At 29.3% G+C, this 18,928-nt stretch overlaps 7 protein-coding genes across 7 annotated transcripts; 5 read left to right on the top strand and 2 right to left on the bottom strand.

The window, feature by feature from the left end:
* Positions 1-55: 55 nt before the first annotated feature.
* Positions 56-553, top strand: OCT59_003039 (uncharacterized protein; the record flags this gene model as incomplete). Its single annotated transcript, XM_025310381.1, has 1 exon — positions 56-553. One exon carries the CDS (start codon positions 56-58, stop codon positions 551-553), a length of 498 nt encoding a protein of 165 aa, XP_025182899.1.
* Positions 554-850: 297 nt separating this feature from the next.
* On the top strand, positions 851-1,285 carry OCT59_003038 (uncharacterized protein; the record flags this gene model as incomplete). Its single annotated transcript, XM_066145354.1, has 1 exon — positions 851-1,285. One exon carries the CDS (start codon positions 851-853, stop codon positions 1,283-1,285), a length of 435 nt encoding a protein of 144 aa, XP_065996084.1.
* Positions 1,286-7,072: 5,787 nt separating this feature from the next.
* Positions 7,073-7,336, top strand: OCT59_003037 (uncharacterized protein; the record flags this gene model as incomplete). The annotated part of the gene is made up of 1 exon (XM_025310380.2): positions 7,073-7,336. One exon carries the CDS (start codon positions 7,073-7,075, stop codon positions 7,334-7,336), a length of 264 nt encoding a protein of 87 aa, XP_025182898.2.
* A 2,922-nt stretch (positions 7,337-10,258) lies between these two features.
* Positions 10,259-10,757, top strand: OCT59_003036 (uncharacterized protein; the record flags this gene model as incomplete). The annotated part of the gene is made up of 4 exons (XM_066145353.1): positions 10,259-10,373; positions 10,451-10,481; positions 10,609-10,642; positions 10,719-10,757. 4 exons carry the CDS (start codon positions 10,259-10,261, stop codon positions 10,755-10,757), a joined length of 219 nt encoding a protein of 72 aa, XP_065996083.1.
* Positions 10,758-14,207: 3,450 nt separating this feature from the next.
* Positions 14,208-14,432, bottom strand: OCT59_003035 (uncharacterized protein; the record flags this gene model as incomplete). Its single annotated transcript, XM_066145352.1, has 1 exon — positions 14,208-14,432. The coding sequence occupies one exon, from the start codon at positions 14,430-14,432 to the stop codon at positions 14,208-14,210; it is 225 nt and encodes a 74-aa protein (XP_065996082.1).
* Positions 14,433-14,530: 98 nt separating this feature from the next.
* On the top strand, positions 14,531-14,915 carry OCT59_003034 (uncharacterized protein; the record flags this gene model as incomplete). Its single annotated transcript, XM_066145351.1, has 2 exons — positions 14,531-14,534; positions 14,647-14,915. 2 exons carry the CDS (start codon positions 14,531-14,533, stop codon positions 14,913-14,915), a joined length of 273 nt encoding a protein of 90 aa, XP_065996081.1.
* A 1,918-nt stretch (positions 14,916-16,833) lies between these two features.
* OCT59_003033 (uncharacterized protein) lies at positions 16,834-17,495 on the bottom strand (the record flags this gene model as incomplete). Its single annotated transcript, XM_066145350.1, has 4 exons — positions 16,834-16,988; positions 17,077-17,159; positions 17,339-17,418; positions 17,481-17,495. 4 exons carry the CDS (start codon positions 17,493-17,495, stop codon positions 16,834-16,836), a joined length of 333 nt encoding a protein of 110 aa, XP_065996080.1.
* Between the last annotated feature and the right edge of the window lie 1,433 nt (positions 17,496-18,928).

The following is an 18,928-nucleotide window of genomic DNA, read 5'->3' as shown; positions in this document are numbered from 1 at the left end:
ATATATCAAACATATTTAGGAAAATTGAAGGTTTCTGTAAAGTAAGTGTGACACAATGATATCCAAGGGATACTGTGTATCTATTTGGGACATGTGCTGGGCTATTACTGACATTATTTATGCAGAATCCCAATTTGTTGAACATAGCCCATCAATAACGATTCAAAACAGTACAGATACACTAGTCCTAAAGGGACTACCAAAGGTGCGCAGCACTGCCCTCCAGACATTTAATAGTAATATGTGTGATAGTATTGATCTACCTAACACATGTTCACAGGATATTATATATGATATGGCGACTCTGTTAAGAACAGAAGTTAATAAAGAAGAGTTTTCAGATGTACATACCAACGCACCGACTATGGAAAAAGAATACATTAAGGATATTCCTTCAGGACATGTGGTTCATCTACAAGATCATAACATCTACCCGTTGATAAAATTTCTATTATGTACTTTAGTTATAGCAGAGCAAATAAGACGAATTGAAAATTTTGTTAAGGATGGCAGTTCTAGTCATCAACAATTTCAAAACACTACATCTCTTTGATGTTCTTCCGATTTCTTTCAACCAACACTCGAGAAATGTCAAGGCGATTTTCGCATCATCACTAACCGGATACCTTTCAGGCATACAATACTCCAACATACGATATGCGTTAATAATGAAAAAAACTGTAAGCCAGAGAATCTATCACTGTTTTATTCAAAGGACAAGAGTAGTAGTTGGGAACGTTCTGTTACTAACAACATTTCCATTAATTTTCAGATTAAGTATAGTAGATATACCCGTTCGAAATGTCTGAATATTCTGCCTCCGCATTATATAAGATTTTGTTCTTCAACTATGAATCACTCTTCTGCTAGAAGAAGCAGTTCCCGAAGGAAATATATTAGTTGGTTTCAAAGTGGTTGTAAAACAGCCATAGTCTCAAAATATTATCGTCTGTTCCATTCTCGAATCAAGAGATTGTTTCAGGGAGCGAATTATAAAGCTCCATTATCACGATCCTTTGATGTATCCGAAGAATGGGTTACGAAAATAGATTTCTATGTGTTCTGGGAAATAATAATCTTAACTATTTCACTAAAATGCCTGGCACTTCAAGCTGGTGCGAAGCACATGAAGGACATCCTGCGGAAATGTAGAACACTAAAGGAAATAACTAAAGAATACATTCGGAGCGCTGTTTTATATCATAGTCTCGTAATTACGTGGAAGAATGGACACAAGTTATTTCCAACAAACAACAGAACCACAATATCTTGCCCATATGGTTGACGAATAAACAGCCCGCAATGTGAGTGGACATAGTGTTACTTCATTATATTGACAAAATTTTTAAAGTGCTATAGGTCATCAGCAGTCCTATAAGTGAATTAAACGTAGAAATATTCTGCTTTATATAGTTTGAAATTGGTAAATGTTGTGTTTTGAATCTTTAACAAATACTTATTATAAAAAATCATAAAGTGTACGATACTAGTTTGTATATTAATAACCGATGAATATAAACATCTTCGCTGAGATATATGATGAATGGCTGTGTTAAAGTACGAAAATCAAAAAATAAAAATAAATATTATCATGTAAAGAGAAATAAATACATTTTACCAAAATTTAATTCATGAATGATAATTTAAATTATTGTCATAGCATTTGATTTAGCTATAAAATTTTAAAGTTTGATTATTGTCATTATTTCTTCGAAATACACTTTTAAAAGGCTAAAAACTTCTCAAACCAACTTTGATTTGCACTTTTAATTTATTACTCTTTTTGCAATTAGTTATTTATTCCAGATCTTTCAACACTTTTTATTAGTTACTGTCTTGATTTTTTTTTGTGATACAAGTCTCTGTATTCCATAAGTTAGTAACAATAACCATGATAGTCATGATAGACAATAACCACAATAACGTGGCTATGAACTAAACTTATGAGTCTTCCTTTTGTTTTGACACCCATAATGTTTTGACATCCCATAATTTCAAAATTTCCAGATTTCTTAATAAATGGGACATTAGTTAGTTGAGAAATATTCGATTTTTTCTTTTACAATTTTTAGCGGGTTGGGTGTGAAAATGAGAAATTTCTAAATGGAAGATATAAAAAAAATTATGGGTTTTAAAAATTTTATATTTGTTTTTCTAATTTAATTACTTAAATATATGAATATAAATAAATTATCGATTCCTGTTTAACATTAGAACGATTGTATATAATTTATAATTTATTTAATAAAAAAAATTATTTTATTATTGAATAAAATTTTGCTCTAAAAATTCATAAAAATGCATACGATAATTGACAAAACTTTTAAAGTGCAAATTCGCGTATGATAGCATTATATTAAGAATCTTTTTAAGACGCTAAACATAAAAACCGTTACTTGTTCAGATGTTCAGAACTTTATTTTGAGGCAGCGTCAAAATTTGTCCCGATTAAAATACTCTACAAACATTGATGGATTTTTTTTTCAATACAAACTGTTACATATTGAATTTAACATAGAACATAGAATTTTTTGATTATCCTAAAATTTTGATTATTATAATTGTAATATCCGATATGGTGAAAATTTTTGATATGATATCGGAACTCGAAATTCCATATAATACGTGTAACAATAAAATTACAACTTTGCATTTTAAAAATAACCAAAATTAACAAAATCAAAAACGAATATACGTTGTATATCTTAATATACGCTAAAATTTTTGCTGTTAGTTTCGTATTCCATTATATCGAAACTACTTTAATATATATGATTTGGATTCCAGAAAAAGTTCTGATAAAAAAATCCAGTTCCAATTTATTAAAATTCCGTTATATCTTCACTCAGTTACGTGATGAAGAATTTTGTAATTTTAAGTTGAACATTTGTACCAATTCATCAGCAGCATTTAGCTCATGAATGATAGTTCTCAAATCGATAGCATAGAGTGGTGACGCAAGTCAATGTATTCCTAGAATCCTAGGTTAGAAACAATAACCATGATAATCATAACCACAATAACGTATTTCGTCTGATCAGCGATGAACTAAATTCTAACCTTTTGACAAAGTAATCATTCACATCCCATAATTTCAAAATTTCCAGATTTCGTTATAAATGGATATTAGTTTGTTGAGAAATAATCAATTTTTTTCTAATAAATTTTTAATACTTTATAATGCAATTAACTTTCATTTTTCTAAAAAATAAATAATATCAAATAAAAAAAAAAACGGTTATTAAATTTAATAATCAGTTTTTCTTCCCAACCGGGTTCTTCCCAAACGGGCAAGTTTTTTTAATTTTTAGCGGGTTGGGTGTAAATATAAGAAATTTTCAAATGGAAGAGCTATTTTGTTCTAATTTAATATATGAATATTAACCCATTATCTAGTTGGGAAGCGCTTTCAACCTGTCCGCCCATTTCATTTAATGTGGTATTCTACCTCACAAAATCCTCATGCTCGCGTCGTTCGTAGCACAATAAATTCTTTGTTAATTGTTAATTAATAAAAAATCGTATTAATAATTAATAATTATCGATTTCTGTTTAACATCTGAACGATTGTACATAATTTATAATTTATTTAATAAAAAATTATTTATTAATTATTAGTATTGGATAAAATTCTGTGTTATAAATTTATAAAGATGCGATTATTACGTATATAATTTATAAAAAAAAATTATTTTTATTATTGAATAAAATTTTGTGCTATAAATTTGTAAAGATACGAAGGTAATTGACAAAATTTTTAAAGTGCTATAGGTTATCAGCAGTCCTATAAGCGAATTATACGTAGAAATATTCTGCTTTATATAGTTTGAAATTGGCAACTGTTGTGCTTTGAATCTTTAACAATACTTATTATAAAAAATCATAAAGTGTACGATACTAGTTTGTATATTAATAACCGATGAATATAAACATCTTCGCTGAGATATATGATGGATGACTGTGTTAATTAGTACGAAAATCAAAAAATAAAAATAACTATTATCATGTAAAGAGAAATAAATACATTTTACCAAAATTTAATTCATGAATGATAATTTTAAATTATTGCCATAGCGTTTTATTTAGCTATAAATTTTAAAGTTTGATTATTGTCATTATTTCTTCGAAATACACTTAAGGCTAAAAACTTCTCAAACCAACTTTGATTTGCACTTTTTAATTATTACTCTTTTTGCAATTAGTTATTTATTTCATGTCTTTCGACACTTTTTATTAGTTACTGTCTTGATTTTTTTTTGTGATACAAGTCTCTGTATTTCATAAGTTAGTAACAATAACCATGATAGTCATGATAGACAATAACCACAATAACGTGGCTATGAACTAAACTTATGAGTCTTCCTTTTGTTTTGACACCCATAATGTTTTGACATCCCATAATTTCAAATTTTCCAGATTTCTTAATAAATGGGACATTAGTTAGTTGAGAAATATTCGATTTTTTCTTTTACAATTTTTAGCGGGTTGGGTGTGAAAATGAGAAATTTCTAAATAGAAGATATAAAAAAAAATTATGGGGTTTAAAAAATTTTATATTTGTTTTTCTAATTTAATTACTTAAATATATGAATATAAATAAATTATCGATTCCTGTTTAATATTAGAACGATTGTATATAATTTATAATTTATTTAATAAAAAAAATTATTTTATTATTGAATAAAATTTTGTTCTAAAAATTCATAAAAGTGCATACGATAATTGACAAAACTTGCAAATTCGCGTATGATAGCATTATATTAAGAATCTTTTTAAGACGCTAAACATAAAAACCGTTACTTGTTCAGATGTTCAGAACTTTATTTTGAGGCAGCGTCAAAATTTGTCCCGATTAAAATACTCTACAAACATTGATGGATTTTTTTTTCAATACAAACTGTTACATATTGAATTTAACATAGAACATAGAATTTTTTGATTATCCTAAAATTTTGATTATTATAATTGTAATATCCGATATGGTGAAAATTTTTGATATGATATCGGAACTCGAAATTCCATATAATACGTGTAACAATAAAATTACAACTTTGCATTTTAAAAATAACCAAAATTAACAAAATCAAAAACGAATATACGTTGTATATCTTAATATACGCTAAAATTTTTACTGTTAGTTTCGTATTCCATTATATCGAAACTACTTTAATATATATGATTTGGATTCCAGAAAAAGTTCTGATAAAAAAATCCAGTTCCAATTTATTAAAATTCCGTTATATCTTCGCTCAGTTACATGATGAAGGAATTTTGTAATTTTAAGTTGATAGTTCTCAAATCGATAGCATAGAGTGGTGACGCAAGTCAATGTATTCCTAAGTTGGAAAAAATAACCAGGATAATCATGATAGTTACAATAACCACAATAACGTGTTTTGTCTGAACTAATTTCTAAACTTTTGACAAATAATTATTCATTTGTTTTGATATCCCATAATTTCAAATTTTTCAGATTTCGTTATAAATTGGACACTAGTTTGTTGAGAAATAATCACTTTTTTTTAATTGCAACATCGAAAATTCTAAATTTTTAAATTTCTAAGTAAAAAAAAAAAACGATTATTAAATATTTTTTAATAATCAGTTTTTCTTCCCAAACGGGCAAGTTTTTTTAATTTTTAGCGGGTTGGGTGTGAATATAAGAAATTTTCAAATGGAAGAGCTATTTTGTTCTAATTTAATATATGAATATAATAATTATTGATTTCTGTTTAACATCTGAACGATTGTACATAATTTATAATTATTTAATAAAAAATTATTTTATTATTGATAAAATTCTGTGCTATAAATTTATAAAGATGCGATAATTGACAAAATTTTTAAAATGCCAATTCACACTTGATTATTACATATGGTAACATTATAATAAGAATCTTTTTATTTATTCATGACGTCATCAAATTTGTCCGCTCTACAAATATCAATACTGTAGCAAAAAAATTGTGATCCACATTTTTAAAAATCTTGCACTTTATAGTACTACGGCCCTGCCACAAGGGACTTCCTAAGAAGTGCACTATGCTCCTCCCATGAAAATTACGCATAGCACCATGCCGTACCACAACCAACCAGCCCTACTGTGAGACTACAGCAAAAGCTGGTACTCACAGGCTTACAAAGTAAGCACGCTATGCTCCCACCCAACGCATAGCATCATGCTGCTCCAATAGAAATACCCAGCTAAAAATAATGAAGAAATAAAAAAAATCATAAAAAAAAATAAAAAAACTGAAAAATAACAAAAAGTGCACTTACCTTCGGTCCTATCGCAGGACTGCAGCAAAAACTGGTACCCACGAGCTTACTAAAAATAAGCGTCTATGCTCCAACCCTCGCATAGTACTATACCGCTCCAAGCTCCCAACCAGCCCTACTGTGAGACTGCAGCAAAAGCTGGTACTCACAGGCTTACAAAGTAAGCACACTATGCTCCCACCCATGCATAGTGTCATGCTGCTCCAAAAGAAATACCCAAAGCTAAAAATAATGAAGAAATAAAAAAAATCATAAAAAAAATAAAAAAACTGAAAAATAACAAAAAGTGCACTTACCTTCGGTCCTATCGCAGGACTGCAGCAAAAACTGGTACCCACGAGCTTACTAAAAATAAGCGTCTATGCTCCAACCCTCGCATAGTACTATACCGCTCCAAGTTCCCAACTAGCCCTACCGCGAGACTGCAGCAAAAGCTGGTACTCACAGGCTTACAAAGTAAGCACACTATGCTCCCACCCAACGCATAGCATCATGCTACTCCATCGAAATACCCAAAAGACTACTTTCCAGACATTTAAAGTATGACGACGAAAACAAAGTTAATATGAACGGTGATAGCGTATTTTACTGAGCAGGAGACGGTGGTGGGTACTTTACTGAAGGAAGGTAGTGCAAATCTGATATGAAAGGTGCATCAAAATGATATACAGAAACGGTAGGGCTTCGAAGAAGATAGAAAGGGAGAAAACGAAAACGCCTGATATGCAAACATCAGTTGGCCAATCGGCAAACATTTCTACGCCACTGATACCTCCTGATAGAATGAATATACATGGAGTTAGCAAATATGGCGGTCAAGAAATACAAAAAAACTACACCTTTAACTGAAGAGGTGATAGTGGATATAATTATCAATTGGAGATTAGGAGAGGATTCAAACTCGGATTTGGATTCGGTTGACGAAGAACTGGGAGTAGTCAAGGCTGAAGCTTCGACCAAAACACCTCTAAAACAAGATAATATTGCGCCAGAAGAAGTCGTGGTCTCGTGGAGTTATAAAGATTATCGTGTGGCCAAAAAGATAGAGTACGTGTGATACCAAGTGCCCAGCGAGGAATCCGAAGGTATAGCAGAGGTAAAAGCGAAGCTGACAGCTTGTTCGTGCAACTGCATATCTTAGTGTGTACTCTTGGTAATGTATTTAGATAGGTTATTTTGCTATAGAGTCGCACAACTATTTGGTTAGCGTCTCTAAGTATTTCTAAATATTATATATGTACTCGTACTAATTTTAATAAAGAAATGCGTTGCAAAAAAAAAAAAGTTACTATGGTCCCAACAAAATACTTAGAAGTCTACTTAAATATTTCCATAGACAGACGGTGAAAAGGAAAGTTATAAAAATCGACTATGGGCTAGAGGAAGGAGGAGAGACGACAAAATGAAACGTCTGGAACCTACAAAAGAGAAAACCGAAACGTTAGTAAACGTTTCGCTAAATAAAAAAAAAACGAAAAAAAAGAAAAACAGAATTTCGTAAGTTTACCTTATATATATATTTATATCGAAATTCTGTCCCAAGAGGAGTCCAGAGCTGTGGTCCTAGACAATAAGAGTGGAAAAAGGTGAGAGAGAGGATAGAGGGTTTTTATAGTTTTTATACTTTATAAATTTATAGTATAGAGTATAAAAATTTTTCCATCATAAAAGATGACTCATAATTATATTGATCGTATGATCATGAGTCTACGACTGTTACGCGTCGCGTATAATTATAATAGGAAATTGTTAACTTGTTAACTGATCAAAATCATAATTTGAGGTTCCGATTTCCGATTTAGAAAGCTTGTTATATTCAACAGTAAATATAGTAAATATGTGAATATAATATATATTCTAAAGGAATCATTTAATAATTATTCGAAGTGATGCTTGGGTTGTACTACTGCCACCCTTGGGAAATACTATAAATACTATAAAAAATGGTAAAAGTTAATGCCGTAAATAGTGATTCTACACTACGGTTGACTTAAATAAAATTTATAGATATGTATTAATCCGGTTATTATTAGGATACCATTGGAAAAAAATACTCTAATAGAATTTCAAACAGAAACTTCATTTCGAGTTATTCTGTATTTAGTAATGGTATAGTTTTGTCATTTTAGTGCGCTGTTATGTATTTTTTTATCAAATACGATTTTATTGTACGATAATTATTTGCAGACCATAATGTCTAAATTGATTATTTCAGCCAATTATATTGACAGGATTTGTCAAATCATCTGGCCAAAACAATTTTAAAAATATTTTGTATTACTTCGAGATTTACAGCGGGTATGTTACGAAACGATCTACATAAGATCATACCCGCCAGAATTTAAACTAAAATAAATTTAATATATAGTAAAATCACGCTATTCATATTATTCATCACGCTGCATCACATTCTACACTTTATTTATTTTATTATATATTATGGGGACGGTGTGTGAATCACGCACCTATAAAAAATTTTTTGAAAAAACTCCGATAAATGATCATTTTTTTAGGATGGTATTCGCGTGTTCGATACATGTAACGACGTGTGAATTAGTGATTTTTTGATTTTACGACCTAGTTCGAAGAAACTTTTATATAAATAAAAAAAAAGGTGAAATTTATGTTTTAAAATTTTCTTTAATAATTAATTATTTTACATAATAATATTTTTTAAATGGCCTTTATATATAGTTAATAATGAATTATTTCATATAAAAATATTTTGTTAAATGGCATTTGATAATTAACAACTTTTTACTAAAACTGCAATAGTTGTTACAATTCTTAACTTTTAAACTACCAAACGAACTTCGAACTCCAAATACGCAACATGCGTCACGTAACTTGTTCATGTAAAACAATTTAAATTCATACTATACTGAATGTAAAATTCACAAATACTCAGACTAATCGTAAATTACGGTAATGGCAATTATTTAATCGATTATTTCAGGAATATCAGTATCACAAGAAAATATGCAAGTACGTTGATGATTTGCAACTGCGGTAGTAGATATCGCTAAAAAGAAAATTTCCGCCTTTCTATAACTTTTAAGGAAAATTTAGCCACAAAGATCACGATAATAAGTCTAAATTTAAGGACACGAAAATTCAAATCAAACTCAAAAAAATTCTAAATATATTACTTTTACTATAAATACAAGCATCAATAGATGATTTTAAAAATTTAAGACCAAAAAAAAAATCAAAAAAAAAATGAGTCGTATCACTTTACTCCTTGCTCTTTTACCATAACCGGATTTCTGCGAGCGTATCGTTAACCTGACTGTCTGGATGAACAAACGAAACGTTATGGCACGCCGGACTGGACAGATGTTTAAACGTAAAAGCTAAATCATTTGACGTTTAAGGTTAACTGCGAAATTCAAATGATTTGCTGTACCGACAAACTGTTTGACTTTATAGTTAAATTCTTTGCCAATACTGTCAAACAGTTTGGCGATATGAAAATAATTTTCCATATTTGGTTAAAATTCAAATGGTGCAATTTAAGTAATAATTTTCTTTTTAAAAGTCTCGTGAAATCCTATTTCCTTTATAGGAAATTTGTTTATAGATTTGCAAATACTTTGGAATTAATGGCAAATGTTTTGGGAATTAATGACAAATGCTTTGGAATTAATGACAAATGGTTTATATTTAACGCCAAATGCTTTGTACTCCAAAGTCAAATGATATGGTGTTAACGTCAAATGATTTAGCTTATACGTTAAACATCTGTCCAGCCTGGCGTGCCATAAAACGTACGTTAACAATAACGTTAACCAAGTGATTTCCTTTTTTAGAAAGTTAACCAACCACTTTTAGCAGCGATTACAAACAAACCTTTCCATTTACAAAATAATGATTTACGTCATGATTACATCAAATATGATTTTACGCCAATTTTCACCCATAAAAAAATGTATTTTCTTATAAATAAATGACAGATTGTAACTAAACGTATAGAAACAGAATGGGTGACCTTTATCAAAATCTCACTGAACTTAGAAGATGTTTTGATGGAGGATTAATAAGTGATAGTGAATACCAATCACTTCGCACACTTGCAATGAACTCCTGGACATCAGGTGAGTTAAGAAAAAGGTTAGCTTTACTATAAGAATAATATTTGACGTTCTTATCTTGAATATTATTTAACCAATAGCGAATCTGCCTCCACAAAGACAACCAGAAAGGTCATTCTGGGAAAAATTGTACGACATGGCAGTATACCTTAAAGATGAGTTCATGGAAAATATAATTAAACCAATTATCGAACGTTTTAACCGCCTCCTTGTAACATTCCGTGGAGGAGACAACTAGTGTATTTAACATACGTTTAAAAATATATTGTCTGGTTTGTCGGTTTACTTGAAGTCCGAAAATAATTTAACTCTTCAATAGTTAATCATTTATTATTGTTCACAATAAAGACGTTGTCATTTGTTGGTATATTTGCGGTTAATCTTTAAAGAGGGGAGTCGTATGGATGCTCATATTGGAACATTTCTCATTTATTTTTGTATTTGTCAATCGTTTTTTGACTGTACACTAGTAAATCTATATTATCGCAGATAAATAATTGTATGATATTTAGTATAAAACAATAAAATAAGCAAATTTAATAAATAATGTTTTGGCAAATGTCAATGAAATAGCTTTTAGCGAAATGGACGATTCGGTGAAATGGCTTCGGTGAAATGTCCCTTTGGCGAAAAATCCTTTTGGCAAGACATCCCTTCGTCCCTTCGGCGAAGCGTCCCTGTGAAACGGCTTTCGGCGAAATGTACTGTAACCCAGTTTCGGTTAGGTTATAGCAAAGTCGTCCTGCTTACAATCAATTGGGTTAACCAATCAATTGCACATTAATTAATGGATCTATAGTACATGATTAGAATGACAATTGTTCTTTGGATAATATATGGAACGAGATTACAGTCATAATTTTATTAAATTTTCTTAGATTAAATATTTGTTATTTCGCGTCAAACTCGCGAATAATAAAATATAACTTTTTTTTACATTCTTTAGTAAATATTCCTTAATGAAAACCTAATATATTCAATATATCCTAGTGATGATTTTAAATTTGATCGTTGTTATAGATTGGTTCGTATTCAATTATCTAGAGAGATATCATCTAAAATCACCGAATCTTACGCTCGAACATTATATTCTCCTTCTTTGGATATTGAATATACTGTATTAATAATTTCCAAGCACTACAAGATATTTTTTATGCCAAATTAAAAAATAAATATTATTATTTAAATAACTAAGAACAGACATTTTTATGTATTAATATGGTGAAAGTGATGAATCTATTTCTAATAAATCCACGAGTAGTGGTTATGATACATCAACTAGTATATCTTCTCAAATGATTGATACATATTGATTGGATTGGGAGTTCTTTGGACGAATACGAAGAACATGGAGAATTTTGGAATCATCATCGTGGATTATATAGTTGCTCTTATCACTTTAAGATCTATTTCATCTTGTTTTTTAAAAAAAGTTCAAAGAATTATTATGGAAATAATAATTTATTTTTATACCTGTTAGTTATATAGATTTTCTTATTTTCGAATATTTCTGCAATTGTAATTGAAAACTGTTTTAGGTATAGTTCGAAGTAAATATCCACAATCGTTTAAAAAAGATTATTAATACTAAATTTTATTGTCATACAAAAATGATTAAACAATTACTAATAAAGATACTCCTTGATAAATGTACCTTAAATTATTAATGAGGAAATTTTTTAATGTCGTAATCTTGGAATATTATTTAAATTATGAATTACAATTCTTATTACGAACAATAGTTTAATTGCGTCTATAACTTTAAAAAGCATGCCATTTTGGTCAAGAATTTGACACGCTGCGCAAATTAGTAATAAAAAGTGAGATAATTAACATCCTTAGGTGTTTCAAATTCATGAGACCAAGTTTTTAAGAACCATTGTTATGATCAATAACTTACGCCAATTTTTTTTTATTTACTGACTGATGTATTCTGTTACTTAAAAGGTAATACAGTAACAGAAGTCAAATTAATCACAATCGCGTGATCTATTAATAGTAAAAAAAATTGATTGATGCGAAAAAATAATACCAATTGTGTGAAGTAAAAAAAATTGATTTATCAGTTCAAATATTTGTTTTATTAAAAAAAATTTCAACCAATTCATTACTTGTCATACAACCAATTTATAAAGGTTACCAATATTTCTTCTCTCTCAACATAAATTTCATAAATAATACTTCTAATTACTTATCGAAATATTTCTCAATTCTCAATATAAAATTTAATTTTTTATCAACACTTCAAAATGTCTGAACCCGTAAAAAATTATAAAATGTCCACTTCTTCACTTCTTCTGAGGTAAATTTTAATAACTTGCTTTCCTATAGTAATTTTATTTTACAAAGGGTGGGTAACTCCTTTTTGGGTTTACTGAATTACCAGGTTTTGATTGCTGGTTTTAGTTGATAAAGGACTGTTGATTCTGTGATCAGGAATCAACTATGCATCTTACTTTTATCCTAAATAAAAGGTTTGTATATCGCTAATAATCAACCTTTTCTAACAGGTGTCATCAGAATAGAAGGGTTTGAAAAGAGATCATAAAAGAGGCTAAGTTGGATATTTTTTAGGCTCAAATAGCTTTTAGATTATCGGATAAGAAAGGACGTAATACGCGAAATGGATGAAAATATTATATGACGTTTAAAACTAGAACTTGGAGAAAGCCATGTAATACGATTTATATTTAAATTTCCTTTAAATTCGTCTGTATTTCTTATGACTAATGATTCTAATAAATGAATTATATATACTTTATTAAAATTTATCTACATTATTTATAGAGAAACCAAATTTTAAGGTATGAAGCTATAATCCAAGAAATGAATACTCAGATTTTAAATCTCGTAATTCGTAAATGAATGGAATCAAGATTTAGATGAGGATCTGGTAAATGAAGTTACAATTTTTTTTTACATTAGCTTTTAACATACTAAATGGAAATTTTTATTTACATAATTACATTATTGTTTAATGCAGCTTTCTTAAAGTTGCTAACTATAATTGGGGCATCATTGATGCATTTCTGAATATCGATGTTAATTTTTTTAAATCAACTTCCATTAATGTCAATAATTATGAACAATAGTTAAATCTCATTGAAACAGGAAAAACAATTTCAGAAGGGGAAGGGAAAATGATTTAATTGATAAAGAAGCAAACCTCCACCTTCACTTTCTAGGATGATGACCAGTTGACCATCAAGATGATGAGAACGATGATGAGGAAACTGTGATACAGTGAATATGATCCCTACCAGGGTGGTGATGACCCCATGATGACCCATCAGGGTATTTAAGTGACATTTTACAACTTTCTTTCTACTCAAATTTCTACATCCCAAATCAAATCTAAGAATAAATATACCCCGTTATACATGTCATACACAACGTTCATATAATGTGCAATGGAGTTGGGCAATGAGAGATAGAAACTATACCTGGTATTAATCACATGAAAACTGTGGAGATGACTTCCCATCATCTAATGATGATGACGGTGATAACCATCAGATACTAGGGCAACGGACTATATAATTTTCAAACAATTCTAAAAAAGGTCAATTATAAGTTTACGGTGACTGAAGAAAAAATATAATTCCCACCAAAAAAAAAAGTAATATATATATATATATAATCCTTTTTCTATAACAAAAACAATACCGCCACTAATAGGACAACTTTACAATAAAATATTTCATCAACTTAATTTTATAATCAAGAATTTGACCTAAATCTTTACAAATATTTTTATATAAAAAGCAGTATGGCTGAGAAAAAATTGTCCAGAAAAGCATAAAAAAATCTTCATTTGTTTATAACTGCAATGGTTCATCATTTGATAGTAGTTCTATCATTGCATTGTTGTATTGGTAGTAATTGTAGTGGTTGTAATTGCTGTGATGGTTGAAGAGTGTAAATTAAATTCTGCCATAGTCTTATAGATTGTATGGTATTTAACTTTTTGTATTTGTAGATCACAAAAGCAACACAACTACCACCTCCTCCATGATCACCATTGCCTCTACCACGCACCTTCCCCACAATCACCATCATCATCTTCCTCCTAATGTTGTTTGCAATGCTCTTTGCATTGTCCTAGTAGGTCACCCTACTGGGAAGTGGGAACCAGCTGACTTACTCAGAAATTTCTTGAAATGGGTAGACTTATATCGATCAGTTAAAAAAAAAACAGAATCAAGAACAATAACTACCACAAGTGCTGGACAATACTAGGGGATACAACAGTAATTATAAAAAGAAAGTTAAATAGTAGTTCTTTTGGAAAGTGAATTTGCAACTGCTGTATTTTTTACAACAGTTAGCGGATTGGATAATTATGTTGGAGCAAAGTCAGCAAACACCCAAAGACTGATCAATGTGACATGGAAAACAAGGATTAGAAATGCTTCCAATTTTGATAACGCAAATTATAATGAAGATTATGATGAGGAGAATATGAAGAATATCAAAAAGAATACTGCTGTACAAAACCTCTTTTCATCTGATAAAGCTCAAGATGCGGCTCTACAATCTACTTAACGTCTCAACACAATAAAGATTCACCAAAAAGAATTAAGCCTTTTAAAAGTTAATGGAGTCACAGAATTGATTGTGATGATCAAAATGTTTGTGATGACGAAAATGGTTGCGATGATGGAAATAATAGTGATGGTAAAAGTTGCGATGGCGAGAATAATTGTAATGACAGAGGCTATGAAATCGGCATCAAATTTTGACATTTGGATTAATTTGGTGAAAACAGGTAAAACGGTTGACTATAAGGAAGGTTCAATAATGCGTGAACAGGAAAAAACGAAATGAAATTGGCAAAACATGATATTATAAAATGGGGTTAGCCAACTAATAAAGTATGTTCAATTTGTTTGATAGACTTTTTTATGGAATCTGCTGGCCAGAAAAGGAATACAATTTATTGTTCCAGTTTAAAGTACTAAAGAATTTGATGTATTTCAGAATTAATGCCGAATTTTGATGGTTTCGTGCTGTATTATGTAAATTATATAATAAATAAATAAACATAAATTAGCTAATATAACTAGCATCTCTAAACATTTTCCTGAAATACTTTTAGATTTTCTCGTTTTTGATAAAAGGTCCATTAAAAGATATTGGGAGTTTATAACGAATTATTATTTAAGTTTTATAATGTCTCTGATGATGCTTACGTTATTGATGATTTCATTCGTATTATTCAAATAATATTTCACCGAATTGTGCCGTATGTAATCGGAATGTATACGAAAATGGACTTTAGAACGCATCGAAACATTTTTTTGTTCATATCAACTTGGAGTGCTATATTTTATTTCAATCTTTAGAAAATCAGTTACAATATTAATGAGATGAGGCAAATAGATACATTTCATAACGTATATTGTATATTGTAAATCTTCTAGTTTTATGACGCTTGCGATATAAAATAAGAATATTTTCTTAATTGTTAGGCTATATTTTTATAATCTTCTTAATTAATCTACTCGCTTTTCATGCAACCATAGCAGTAGGAGCGAGCACTAAGGTAGCTGGAGTAGTTGGAAAAATTGAAGCATCAGCAAATCGGAGATTTTTGGTTCATAAACTTTGAACGATGATTAACACATCCTCCTTGAGATTTGATTCCATTTTCATAGTGCCGCATGGATGGAAAATATTATAGTATAGAAAAATTAAATAAGTGTATTTTTGTCGTAAATATAATATGTAAATTATAAATTGATTGCATTATTTAATATTTATGAAAAGAAATAGTATATCAGACATAAAATTGTATATAGGGCGACTAGGACGTCCATCAAGGAAATGTTTTTGATTAGGAACTTTCCTTTAATATCATTTTTAAAAACATTCTAAGCTCCAAACTATTACTCGAATAATGCAATCATTGAGTAGTACTTGTACTATTTGGAACGGAAACTTTGGCAGTGACGGTGATGCAACATGAAGGATGATCCACAACTTTGATATTCTTTCTTTCAAATTATTTTTGGTTTGATTCCAGAACATTAAAATCTTTTTAAATGTATCAAATATATCATCATTAGCTCGTTGTTTTATTACAAAATCTTATTCTAATTTTTTTTTAATTATTGTATCGCCACAAATAATCACTTCGCCCATTGGAGCAATAAAAGATTCAGTCATAAAGATACTTCAACATTTTTATCTTCATCCCAATAATATCTAATAATTTAACATTAACTGCCACGAATTTTGCAACATCATCACGCTAATCCACAAGGAGAATGATTTCGAAGGGAGATAAGTCTCGGATAACCATCAGCCAACGAAAAGCGCTTTTCCATCTTTCATCGTATATTATATATTAAATTAAATTAATTAATAATTTAAGATAACTAAACGTTTTATTACCTGATATTCTCATACTCCATTTGCATTTTGTCTAACGCTACTGTAATCGTTATTATGAAGATAGAATTCAAAGATTTTTTACGACTTTGAAAACATTTCTTATAATATCAAAGCTATCACTTGAATTACTATCTTGTATGTAAAACAAACCATTGAACCCATGATAATTTTTAAATTCTTCATCAGAACTTTTATGCGCAATATTTTCAACCGCTTTAAAAGCTATTATTAAATATATGTATGGTTTTAAAAAAAAACAATAAAATTTTTCGTAAAAAAAAAGAAAAAATAAAATGTATTTGATACTAACCCTCAATACAATGATTATAATCCCAAATTTTGTAATCAGGACCTTGAGCAGCCCAAAGATCGTAATCAACTTTTTGACCTCGTCTAAAGAAGTCATAACATTTAGATCACGAATATGAAACTGAAATTTTCGTTACTTTAATCAGCAAAAAAAAAAAGAGATTCTAAACAGCTTTCAAATTTGAAGTACTTATAAAACATTGCATTCACATTTCACAGTGCTGCTCCTCCAATAACCTTTTCACGTGGACATTATTTAATACTTCTTTAATAGATCAATAATACTGGGCATATTTTGACCTACTGTAGAATATTCCCAATCTGTTTCACTTGTTCGAAAAACCTATTATAATAAATCATCAATGTAATGCAATAAACCCATAATATCAAAACATCGAAACATACCGAAGGAAAGCACATGTTGAACGCACTATATCGTTAACTTGTGTATTTGGTGGATCAGCTTCTAATACCAGAATATTAATGTTGGAATATTATAATTCAATTCCCTCGTTAATACGCATCCTGCAGTTCCAGCTCCAACAACAATAAAATCATAAAATTCTTAAACGTTTGTCGATGATCTCTCTCTAACCAAAGACGAAATTTAGTATCATCTTTTAATCTTTATCTAATTTCAAAATCTAAAAAAAGAAAAAAAAAATTTTTTGTGTAAAAAAAATAAGAAAAATAATATAATAAATAAGTTTCTATTTATTAATATTATGAGTCCTTACCAATTAACTTGCTTTCATGCTTTCATAGAACACTTTCTTGTCACGAGTAAAACTGAGCTGTTTCGGATCAAATATTTTTGATTAACAAACTTTGGATTAAAAAGCTAAATGGTTTAATCCATTGCCAAGTGCCAACATAAGAAATCTTAATTTAAACCGGTTTTGTATTTTACTCTAACTTTTAAAAGTCTAAATAAACAAAATAGTATAAACACACGCTAAATAACGTGTTTATAACCAAATACGGATTTTTGTAGAATAACAATTATTGATAGTGGCCCATTTGACCATTTAAAGGATAATCATCATTCTTAATCATTTTATATCATTTTTGTAGTATATCGTATACGAAAGTAATTAGCGTCTCCGAATTTACCACAAAAAAAAAATCAAAAGCCTTGAAATCTATTTCTCAAAGATCCATAAGATTTATCTATTTCTTTGAAATTGAGAGATCATTAAAGCTTATTATGTAACGAAATTTCATAATAACATAAGTTCGTTAAATATTAGGATTCAAAAATTTCGTTGAGGAGGATAATTGAAACACTTACACTATATTTCTAATATTTCCAACCAATTACATTAAATTTGGTTTAGTTACGTACTTACGATATTTATACGCTAAATTACTACCGCCGGTATAGGATTCGTAAGTATTTTTTAGCGGGTGCAAGATCATCGTTCCAAATCATACGTTAATATTTAAACACGTGCATCTTTAAAAAATTTTGTCCGACATATCTTTTAAAATTCCGTAGGTTTTGCCAATCATATTCGTGATTTAGTCGTGAAAATACGGAATATAAAGCGAAACAACATTTTTTTTATTTTACATTGCCCAATATGCTACTCAGTACTCACTCAATAAAGCAGGGTCAGAACATTCTGAAATTGAAGATTAGCAACTTTCACATCAAAGTTTAAAGCAAAGAACAAAAGTAATACATTGTATATATTATTTTTATAAATAAAAAAGTAAAATATCTTAAAAAAATTTATTTCTTAAAATAAAAAATTCCTTAATTATTGAGAGAAATATTTACAGGTGAAAGGGACCTTCAAAGGTACCCATAAAAAAATTGTGAATTAAGAATAATGCTTATTTATTTTTAA

The sequence above is a fragment of the Rhizophagus irregularis genome, chromosome 11, assembly GCF_026210795.1.
Source record: "Rhizophagus irregularis chromosome 11, complete sequence".
NCBI lineage: Eukaryota > Fungi > Glomeromycota > Glomeromycetes > Glomerales > Glomeraceae > Rhizophagus > Rhizophagus irregularis.
This window is presented reverse-complemented; position numbering and strand designations above follow the sequence as displayed.